Genomic DNA, 11,424 nt, shown 5'->3' with positions numbered 1-11,424 from the left:
AACGCAGACAGGAGGAACACACCACCAGTTTCCGTTAGCAATGCCAGAAAACCTTTATTTCCTTCGAGACCGCTTGTCCAATTCTCTTCTCTTTCCAGGAACTTTTTCCTTTCCCTACTCCAGGGCGTACCCTGGCCACTCTCTACTTTCCTTTTGGCTGGTCTACCCCAGAATGTCTCCTGTATAGGGTCTAGAAGGCTCTCAGGGACCTGGGAGGGCTCCTGCAGGATTGAGTTGCGTGGGAACAAGAGGCAGCTGTGGTCCCATAGCACCCTCATGTGGTGACAGCCTGCTATTGAAAGTCAAAAGAAGCCTTCCCGGATGGAATTTTCGTCCTCTGCGGGACGGACTCTTCTTGCAGGAAAAGAGCCATATGCAGTGGGGTCTGCTCCCCATCCGGGCTTCACGTGGGCCCAGCAGTGGATCAGCCTTCCAGGCACGCTGAACTCTGCACACTCTTCCTGCTGCCTCAGGCTTTCCAAGACCCCCCTGAGCCTTATCGGAGGGTCTGCTGACCCTCAGGGCTGCTGACAGCTTGCTGGGTGACCTTGGACAGATTCACTTATCTGGATTCAGTTTCAGAATATGAAAATGATAGGGCTGGGCTACACGATTTTCACGTTGTGCTTCCAGACCTTTAGAAGTTAGGGGTGGGAGGCATTGCCTGTCCCTCTCCTAATTTCACTCATACTGCTTTGCTTTTTATCTACCTTTTACATAGGGCTTTGAAAAAAGGGGTCTGGGATAAACTTGAGAATCGCCGGCTCCAGGAGCTTTCTTTTAACACTAACGTCCCAGGAGTCCTAAGTGTGCTCTCTCCACAATGGCTACCTGGCTCTGTTTTTCTTTTCTTTTTTTTTTTTTGGAGACAGAATTGCACTCTTGTTGCCCAGGCTGGAGTGCAGTGGCGCTGTTTTGGCTCACTGCAACCTCTGCCTCTTGGGTTCAAGCAATTCTCCTGCCTCAGCCTCCCGAATAACTGGGATTACAGGCTTGCGCCACCACACCTGGCTCATTTTTGTATTTTTAGTAGAGTTGTGGTTTCACCATGTTGGCCACACTGGTCTTGAACTTCCAACCTCAGGTGATCTGCCTGCCTCAGCCTCCCAAAGTGCTGGGATTACAGGTGTGAGCCACTGCGCCCAGCCCTGGCTCTGTTTTTCTAGGCTCTATGGAGGCCACCCAGCTAGAAATGATCAGAATGGAGGAAGAAGGAACGAAAAGGCTGGTGGCAAGTGGTCTAGTGTTCTCGTGGTACAGTGGAAGGAGCCCTGGCTCAGCGCTGAAGAGCGAGCCTCAGCCTTGGCTCCAGCCATCTGCTAGCTATGAGACTACAGACAAACCCCTTTACCTCTCTGTGTCTCAGTTCTCTTATCTGTAAAATGGGCACACTGGTTTCTGTCCTGTCTTTCTCACAGATTACTGTACAGATAAAGTAAGATAAAGGACACCTGTCAGAGAGCTATCTGTAAACGGTTCTACAAACTTCAGGTAATATTAGCAAGGGAGGCTCGCTTAGACTTCTAATGCGTCTGTTAGGATATACTTTTTGTTTTTTGAGATGGAGTTTTGCTCCTGTTGCCCATACTGGAGTGCAATGGCGTGGTCTTGGCTCACTGCAACCTCTGCCTCCCGAGTTCAAGCGATTCTTCTGCTTCAGCCTCCCAAGTAGCTGGGATTACAGGCACCTGCCACCCCACCCAGCTACTTTTTGTATTTTTAGTAGACACAGAGTTTCACCATGTAGTCCAGGCTGGTCTCAAACTCCTGACCTCAGGTGATCTGCCTACCTGGGCCTCCCAAAGAACTAGGATTACAGGTATGAGCCACCGTGCCCGGCGAGAATATACCACTTCACTGGACTCTGCAGGTACTTTGGATGATCAAGGAATCAGGATATGGCTGTAGAAGTACTTTTCCTTTCCTTTTTTCTTTTCTTTTTTTTTTTTTTTTTGAGACAGAGTCTCACCTGTTGCCCAGGCTGGAGTGCAGTGACATGATCAAGGCTCACTGCAGCTTCAACCTCCCGGGCTCAAGCAATCCTCCCACTTCAGCCTCCTGAGTAGCAGAGACTACAGGCATAAGCCACCATGCCCAGTTATGTTTTTTAGGGGTGGGTAGCAATGGGGTCCTCACTATGTTGCTCAAGCTGGTCTTGAACTCCTGGGCTCAAGCCATTCTCCCACCTTGTCTTCACAAAGTACTAGGATTTCCAGCGTGAGCCACTGCGCCCAGCCTGCAGTACGTTTCTTGAGCTCAGCATTGCTGCCCTGGACCCTCTTCCAGTTGCCTTCCCTGCTTTGGAAGCCTCTGTTTCTAGGACAGAAGGAAAACCCTAGGCTAAATATATGTCCTAATGGTCTCTTCTGTCAGTGTGAAGGAAAGAAAATGGGCCCAGTGTTGTTGCAAGGAGTAGGAAGGTCCTGCCTCGCCACCCAGTAGGCTTAGAAGTCCATCTTTAAAGCCTCCAGAGAAGCTGGTGATCAGGTTCCCAGACATCAGCAATCCTGTTTCCTGAGGGGCTTGAGGGGGCTCTCTCTGGGGATGATCTGGGTCCTAGACAAAGAGCCACAACTGATGGGGGTCCCTGGGATTGCAGGGGGCCATGGCTGGCTTTTTGTCCTGGGATGTCAGGCAGGTACCAGATCCTGAGTTCCTGATGAGCTGATCCTAAAAGATGACAGAGCAAAGGGTCAATCTGGGCCACAGACTCTAACAATGCTACTGGGGACAATGCAAGGGGGTACAATTGATGAAAGGCTGAGGGAACCCCACAAAGCAAAAGGAGGATACTTTCCTATTTCTTTCTTGCCATCCCATGAGATGCATTCCTGAATTCCCACCTCTATCTGGTGCCAAATCCCCATCCCCAGCTTCAGCCTCAGTGGAGGAAATGGTGAAAGACAAGACCGTGGGCTGAGAAAAAAATGCTTTCAGGGCCTCCCCCTCCACAGATGGCCAGGCTCAAAGACCCAGGGCCACTGCTCCACCTCCAGCGTTCTGCCTTGGACTATGTTTAGACTGCTCCCTTCCCTGCAGCCTCAAGGTTAGGGTTCTCTTTCCTTTTTTTTTTTTTTTGAGACGGAGTCTCACTCTGTCACCAGGCTGGTGTGCAGTGGTGCTCTTGGCTCACTGCAAGCCCCACCTCCCAGGTTCAAGTGATTCTCCTGCCTCAGCCTCCCAAGTAGCTGGGATTACAGGCACATGACACCATGCCCAACTAATTTTTGTATTTTTAGTAGAGATGGGGTTTCACCATGGTGGCCAGGGCCAGGGTCTTGATCTCTTGACCTTGTGATTCACCCACTTCGGCCTCCCAAAGTGCTGGGATTATAGGCGTGAGCCACCGTGCCCGGCCAGGTTTCTCTTTCCTAAACTGGGGTGGAGTATAGAGGCTCACTAGGGTTGAGCTCAGCATGGTGGCGATTGCATGGCATATCCCGGAGCAGTGTGGTGTAACAGAAAGAGCCCGTGCTTTCAAGTCAGATCCATCTGGGGCTGAATCCCAGGCCTGCCATTTATTAGTGATGGGTCTTGGCCCAGTCACAGACATGCTAGGCTTCCTCCAGCTCCAGCTCATCTGCAGAAACGGGGACACTTCCTGCTTGGAAAGAGCCTCTGAAAGATCAACCAGACCCAGGTATGTGAGTGCCTAGCTTTGAGTCCGGGACACAGGACAAACAGGAACCATGAATGACTCTTCCCCTTCATTTAATTGGGTTCAGCCTAAAAATGCTTGAGCCGTGGTAGAGCTAACCATGAACCATAAACTCTGACCCCATCTTTACATCAGTCATCACCAAATACCCTTTAAGCCCCAAGAACCCTGCCTGTGGCCATGCTCACACTCACCTACCTTATACATTGCTCTACCTAGCCCATGGCATCTCAGCAAGAAAATGAAGAAAATACAGAGGGGCCAATATGGCCTCAAGTTCCTTTTTTCTTTCTTTTTTTCTTCACCCCCGTCTTGCTGTCACCCAAGCTGGAGTACAGTGGTGGGATCGGCTCACTGCAACCTACGCCTCCTAGGTTCAGGCAATTCTCCTGCCTCAGCCTCCCGAGTAGCTGGGATTACAGGTGCACAACCCCATGCCCAACTAATTTTTGTATTATTAGTAGAGACAGGGTTTCACCATGTTGGCCAGGCTGGTCTCAAACACCTGACCTCATGATCCTCCTGCCTCAGCCTCCCAAAGTGCTGGGATTATAGGCGTGAGCCACCACGCCTGGCCTCAAGTTCTTGATTCTGAGCTTTATGGACACCGACTCACCTGGGTCAATTCCCATTCCTCGTCCTTGGGGACCTGGCTATTCTTGCCAGTGAAGTGACAGTTCCTCAGGCCCAGAGCACCCTTGCTGGCATGTAGACACAGCTGCTTTGCAATGTTGTGACGAAGGTCCCTCTGAGTCGTGTACTCAAAGTACTGGAAATCAAGACAAGAGAAGCAAGTGGAGAGTTTGGCCCCAACCTTGCAAAGCCGCCTGCCCTGAGCTGTCAACCATGCATGGTCTCCTGGGGAGGAGAGTGAATGTGAGGCCATGCCAAGACTTGACTCATTTATGTGCTGCCTTCAGGATTGTTACCATATCAGGGTTATACTAGAAAAATAGCTACTATATGTGTATATGTTTGTGTGTGTGTGTGTGTGTGTGTGTGTGTGTGTGTGTGTGTGCGCGCGCGCGCGCGCGCATCTTTCTTTTTTATGAGATGGGGTCTTGCTAGAAAAATAGCTACTATATGTATATATGTTTGTGTGTGTGTGTGTGTGTGTGTGTGTGTGTGTGTGTGTGTGTGTGCATCTTTCTTTTTTATGAGATGGGGTCTTGCTATGTTGCCCAGGCTGGTCTCAAACTCCTGCACTCAAGTGATCTTCCCACCTTGGCCTCCCAAAGTGCTGGGATTACAGGTGTGAGCCACTGCACCTGACCAATATATTTTCTTTCTTTCTTTTTTTTTTTTGAGACAGGGTCTTGCCCTGTTGCTTAGGCTAGAGTGCAGCAGCATGATCATAGCTCACTGCAACCTCGAATTCCTTTGTTCAGGCAATCCTCCCACATCAGCTTCCTGAGTAGTTGAGACTGCAGGCGTGTGGCACCACACCCAGCTAATCTAAAAAAATGTTTTTTATAGAGATAGGGTGTCTTGTGTTGCCCACGCAGGTCTCAAACTCCTGGGCTCAAGTGATCCACCCTCCTCGACCTCCCAAAGTGCTGGGATTACAAGTGTGAGCCACCGTGCCTGATCACATTTCCTTTAAATTAGATTAAAATTAAACTTAGACTCATTTTAAGTAACATCTGTGAAATTATGTGATATGCTTGTTCTATTTTTGCTACGAAATTACTATTAAAATAAAAAATGTTCTTCAACGCACCACCAGAAATCATCTTGCAGGTCAGTGGTACAGGAAACTGCTCTATAAGGACTGTCTTCACCTGCATATGCCAGCGGGCTTGTTCAGCATCCCACACCACTCCTTTCCCTGCTCCGGCTCTGTTTTTAGTGCCTCTCGTTTACTAGGTGCTGGTGGCATTCAGGGTAGATTGAGGGGTAGGGGATGAGGAGGTTGCTAGTTATGCCTCAGGGAAGTGCTGGCACATGGGGTAAGTTTCCAGGGTGCCAGGTAACTGACTTGTCACTAGGTGGTTGTTTTGGGGGCACTGTGATGTGGTAGCATCAGAGTGGTAGCTTCTAGGCAGAGGATGCATTGAAGATAGAAGTTGAGCATAGGTGATGGGATGTGCTCGAACATTTTCGATCCTCACCCCTAAATGTACCCCAGCGCTGGCCTCCTCCAGCAAGCCTCCTCTGATGAGCAACCCTCCCTCCCATCCCCTTCTCACACCCAGCACCAATGCCTCATTCTCTCTGGACGTCCCTTTTTCAGACCTTGTGTGTGTTATGCCTTCTCCTCTGACTGGAAGCTTCCTGAAGGCAGGGATGGTATCTCTTTCCCACAAGTCCTCAGGAAAAGACTCTTTAGGGTAAAGAAAGGGAGCCAGTGAGGAGAGGAGATGCTCTGGAAATGGGTGGGCTGCATACCTGGTTGCCACCAAGGCCGTGGCAGGAGTACATGATAAGAGGCTTCCCCCCGCGGTTGTTCTCACCCACATCTAGGCATTGGTTGGTACCGAGGTTCTTGATCTGCAGAAGGGTGAGCAGAGAGGGGAAGCAGGATGGCACAGTCAGGGGGTTCCTCATTTGTGGTATGGGGCCCCACTGGAACACCAGTCAACTGTAACAAATTTGCATGGCTGGATTTCCCCTCTGTCATTTCTCTCCTCTGCATTAATCCACATGCCTGAAGATAACACCAAAATGAGCTGCAGAGCCTGAGGCTGGAAAAGGCAGGACTGGAATTTCTGCCTGTGGGGCAAGCGGGGAATCTCCCAGGATGCCAGCTTCCTGGAAGAAGCCCTCAGCATGCAGGAGTTTCCTTATAAGCAGTGGTTCTCAAAGTGTGGGCCCTGGACCAGCAGCCTCACCTGGAGACTTGTGAGAAATGCAGGTTTTCAGATCTCCCCCAAGTCCTTCTGAATCAGGAACTCTGGGGATGGGCCCTAGGGTTTTACTGCGCCTCCCTGGTGATTCTAACGCATGCTAATGTTTCACAACCACTGCTTGTGGGTGGTTTTCCCTTTTATAAGGTTTTTTGCTATCTCTAGAAGCCCCAACATGGCCTCTCAGTCCTCCTCCTGGATAAAGGAGGGTACAGGGTAAAAGTCAATTCTTGTTTGTCATCTGTTCATGGGGTCAGTGGTCGCGAACTTCTCCGAGGGGTGCTATGGTGATGGGCAGACAGGTTGGTTCTCAGGACTTACGGCACCATAGAAGGTGGGTGTCAGGTCAGGAACAAACATCTCTGGGTAGACATTGTGCAGGTACCAGGAAAAGTTGTGACAGTGCAGTTGTTCCCTCAGCTGCAGTCGTTCCGAAATGTCACCAAAGGATTTCTGTCAACCAAGCCAGCCCCCTAAGGATCAGTTCCACTAGTCTTTTTGTATTTTTTTTTTTTTTGAGACAGAGTCTCACCTTGTCACCCAGGCTGGAGTGCAGTGGCACGATCTCGGCTCACTACAACCTTCCCCTCCTGGGGTCAAGCAATTCTCCTGCCTCTGCCTCCCTAGTAGCTGGGATTACAGGCGCCCGCTGCCACACTTGGCTAATTTTTGTATTTTTAGTAAGACAGGGTTTCACCATGTTGGTCAGGCTAATCTCGCACTCCTGACCCCAGGTGACTCACCTGTCTTTGCCTCCCAAAGTGCAGGTTCGAGTCACTGCACCTGGCCAGTTCTACCAGTCTTTGATTTTCCTGTCTGGGCTGAAGTAGCGCAGACAGCATGGAGCATCTGGGGCTACTGTCTCTCTTGCTCATTCCCCCTCAGGACCTGTAGAAGCTACTGGCCCAGCCTCACATCCAATCCCAACCCCCCACCTTAGCTTTGGGGTCCCCTGCTTATCAGTCCATCTCCTGTGACTCCGCAGACAATTATGTCCCATTCCCCAGTGCCCAAGCTCTCAGAGCCATTTCTCCTGTAAGAGGAGTGGCTCCCTCAAATCTCTTTTCCCTCCCTTCCCCTAAAGGATGCAGAGACTATATGTCGGGACAACATTCTCTAGCTTTTGAAACCTTTGCCCTGTGGCCTTCTCCTGGGCTCTAGCTCACAAGGCCCTGAGGATGAAGGGAGGCGCCAGATGGTAGAGATGGGGTGGGCCCCAGCCATTAGGCCCATGAACAGGGTTTGGGCCTAATGACCCAGACCTCTGAGATGACCTCAGAGAGGTCATCTAAACCTGTCCAAGAACCATTTCCTCTCACCTCTTGGGCCATCTTTGCTGCCTGCAGATTTCTCCTATAGAAAATCTTCTTGTAGCTGTCCATCCAGACCTCTGCCAGGCGCACTTGATTTCGAGCAATGACATTGGTGCCCTTGGGGAAGGTGTGGGGGCTCTTGGTCCGGAACACATGGCCTACCACAGAGCAGGGGATAATCTCCAGCTGGCCCCCACACTGCCACACCTGATGAAAGGAGACAGGATGAGGCCTTCAGTGGGCTGGGTGGGACAGTCTCCCTCCAAGCAGCTTGATTCTATTTCCAGGACACTGGACCCCAGGTTCAAGGACTTGCTGTCTCTCCCTGGAAAAAAGGACACTGACCAGGCTTCTTCCTAGGCCATGGCTACACAACCCCAGGCTTTCTGATGATTCACTCTGACTTAAGCAAAGGGAGACTGCTGGGTCCTATGTTTATCAGAGCCTACTTTAGGGAAAAGCCTGCTGGTTAATTTTTGTTACCTGTGCCTGTATACCTACTCTGAGCTCTGTCACTTGGATTTTTGACCCAGAAATGTGAGTTTATCAGCCTGCTCAGGTGTTATTGGAAACTCAAGCTCTCTCAAACCAGAGCACCAGAGTGTTAATAGCAAGGATAGTTGGCTGCTAGATGGCCAGTGGTGGCCACCTGGGCCCTAAGCACACTGGCTGCCTAGCAGAGTGAACGGAGGTCACAGGCTCACTGAGGACCATAGGATTGGGCTACTGTGAGTTGGGGTGACTGGTAGGTGACCCCTCTCTATGCTGGTGGGCTGGCTGAAGACATCCCTCCCACTGATTTCTTCTCTTGGGTTTAGATGGGAAGGTATATTGTAGCAACAGAAATACATCATGGTTTTAGTAACAGTAGGCATCAATTATGTGCTTAATACACATCAGGCACTGTGAGAGGTGACTTCATAAATGAGCTCATCTGCTTACTAATTACTTTTCCACAGCATGGGGCTTTGCATAGGTTTCATGGAGAGGCAATCCCTTCTTCCTGAGATTTGCAAAATTCCTATAATATCTCAGAGTTCTGGGGTCCACCAGAGTTGGGGCCACCATCTTCTCTGACCATTATGAAGGGCTTGTTGAGCATAGGTAGGGAAACTTCAAAGGTTACCAGGGCATGTGTCCTTTGAACTGGGAAAGGGAGCCTGATTTTTCCAGAAAAAGGATGATGACTGGTTACTGATAAGTTTCTTTTTTTCTTGCCCTAGTTGTGAACATACTGACCTGTTTCTATCTTCACCCTAACCCTTTTCCCACAGACATCGTGAAAGAGCCCCTAGTCCCCAGATGTCCAGTCCTCATTACCCCTCGTATTCCTTCCCTCTGAGCAGTTGTGTCCAGTAATTTGTTTTGAGCTGTCCAAGCTGATTGCCCAAGCCCTAGTGCCATGGACAGGGACGGGAGCAGAAAAGAGGCAGAGCCACGTCGGGAAGTAGACACCCTTTCCAGTTCAGTTCCAGATGGGATGTCCCTGAGGCCACTGCTGCCTGAGAGACACTTCTCAAGCTGTCCCCTGGGATGTTGTGGTTTCCCCCGAAGCCCTCTTCACTCTCACCCGGAAGGACATTTCCACGTTCTCCCCTCCCCAGATCTCCATCTGATTATCATAGGTACCGATGTGCTCAAAGTAGGACTTGGAGATGGAGAAGAGGCCACCAGCAAACGTCGGGGATCTGGAGAGACAGAGGGAGAAGCGTGTGCGTCTTGTGCGAGAGGAGGAGCAGCGCCTGGTAGAGAAAGCTGTTTGTGGGCTCCCCTCCTCACCCACCTCCTCCTCCTTTCCTCTTTCTCAGGACGTGCAGCCCCTCGTCCACTAACTCACTCATCATTTAGATTTTATTGTGTCCTCTTCCCCTTCTAGGACCAGGTCAAGGAGATATGTAATTATCCTCTAAAAGGTACTCATTCATTCATTCAACCAAGGATGCACGAAACCCTGGCCGCTGCGTCCTGTGCTACATGGTGGACATGCAGAATAGAGAAACACCCTGCTCCCCCAGAGCTCAGTCTAGTTGCCGAAGTTAAAGGTACCATTAGTTACTTTTTGGCAGCAAAGTGCCTGGAGTCCAGGAGATACTCAACTTCAGAAGCTGTGTGGAATTATTTTTGAAAATAGACAGGATTCAAACCATGAATGAATGAATATTATCAGCTGGGCTGACTTCATTCTGTTTCAGGGTCCTGGCCCTTCAGGGACTATAAAGCCACAGTTTTAGTAGGCGCCTAGCCATGGCGATTTATACTGCATGAGAAACTTTAGATTTGGGGAGAAGTTGCCAGTTGCTCCTGGCAACGGTGGGAAGTCAGGTGAAATCAAGCTCCATTTGGGCTATAGGGAACATTTAGAAGAGTATAAAAAGATTCTGGCTTTCAGACAAAGGCAGGGAAGTGTGGACTCAAGTTAAATTGACAAAAACATCTAATTCCTAGAATTTCAATACCAGGTTGCTCCTAAGAGGGACTGGGCTAAGCGTTAGGTAAGTATAAGCAAGATGGAATGCCGGGGTGGGGCCAGGGAGACAGGGCCAGGAGCACAGTCATCGGCTGTTGGCGTCTGTGTCTGGGCCACGCTGGCATGGCTAGGGCTTTGCTGCCCTCAGTGGGCGGCTTCATGTGGTACAACCACGCAGAAAGGTACGGAAACCTCTGTAACCCCAGAACCTGTCCAGGCGCCTTACACACAGCTGGGGCTCCATCACTGTTCATTTGGCTGATCCATTGAGGTGACTACCCAGGAGCCTGACCCTGGTGTTACCCTGTGGTTGCTCTTGTCTCCCTGAAGTTGGCTCCTGCAGTCACTTTCTGGAAGGAATTTCAGCTGGGGAACCCTCATGCTCAGGCTGGCTTCCTGTCGCTGGTTCTGGCCTCTCCCAGTGGTCCTAAACCAACCCAAATGGCACCCTGAGAGGCTCAGGGAGTGCTGGAACCGCAGAGGAAGATTTGGAAGCCAACCTGCTTCCTCCCCCACAGGCCCTGAGTCCTGTCTTTGAGAGGGTCTCCCAGACAGAGAAGCCACTGATAGATTAGCCGTGAGGACAAACCCTGCATGGGAAGCTTCACTGTAAATTCGCAACCACAGGCAACCGTAGTAAACACCCTGTCTGTCCTGGCCTACCCCGAGGGTCCCCCAGGTCCTCTGCCGCTCCTCTTAGGCTCTGGTTGGCTTGAGATGGGAGGCCGGGAGGGGACTGTCAGCAGTCCTCCTGGGGGGATGCTACGTGAAGAGCCTCGGCAAGCCACGCGCACTACTGGGACATGTGGGTCAGGGAGCAGATTCATTCCTCAAACACTGGAGCTTTGTCTTCCAGTCGTGTGGGCCTTGGACATCGAAGCCTGTGACGTCAGTGAGGGTGGGAGCCAGGTGCCCTCTCTCTGACTGTGCCGCTGTGAGCTTGGTCACTGGCTTGGTGGTGGGGGTGGGGATCTGCTGCTGTGCACACCAAACAAAAGGCATCTATGAAACAAGCGTGGGGTCAGTGGGAAGTTCCAATTTCTTTTTTCTCTTTTGCCTTTTCCTTTCCTTCTCTCCTTCTCATGGAGACAGAGCAGCTGGCTGTTCTGGATCCGGGGGATTTCTCCCTGTGGCACTCAT

The 11,424-nt window shown here is 50.8% G+C and overlaps 1 protein-coding gene across 5 annotated transcripts in view; it reads right to left on the bottom strand.

The window, feature by feature from the left end:
* Positions 1 to 34: 34 nt before the first annotated feature.
* The window catches only part of GALNT6 (polypeptide N-acetylgalactosaminyltransferase 6), a 43,328-nt gene continuing 31,938 nt past the window's right edge, over positions 35 to 11,424 (bottom strand). For all 5 annotated transcript variants that reach the window (XM_032284700.1, XM_032284725.1, XM_032284734.1 and 2 more), the window contains 6 exons: positions 9,388 to 9,505; positions 7,824 to 8,024; positions 6,826 to 6,957; positions 6,047 to 6,148; positions 4,275 to 4,427; positions 35 to 2,670 (listed from right to left, as the gene is read on the bottom strand). In XM_032284700.1, the coding sequence (XP_032140591.1) occupies positions 2,557 to 2,670; positions 4,275 to 4,427; positions 6,047 to 6,148; positions 6,826 to 6,957; positions 7,824 to 8,024; positions 9,388 to 9,505 (820 nt within the window). In that variant the 3' untranslated portion in view covers positions 35 to 2,556. The remainder of the gene's footprint in view (positions 2,671 to 4,274; positions 4,428 to 6,046; positions 6,149 to 6,825; positions 6,958 to 7,823; positions 8,025 to 9,387; positions 9,506 to 11,424) is intronic.

Source organism: Sapajus apella, unplaced genomic scaffold, assembly GCF_009761245.1.
Source record: "Sapajus apella isolate SASKATOON/1434 unplaced genomic scaffold, GSC_monkey_1.0 scaffold2, whole genome shotgun sequence".
In the NCBI taxonomy this organism is placed as follows: Eukaryota; Metazoa; Chordata; class Mammalia; order Primates; family Cebidae; genus Sapajus; species Sapajus apella.
The sequence above is the reverse complement of the archived record's forward strand: the minus strand, read 5'-3'. Positions and strand labels throughout refer to the sequence as shown.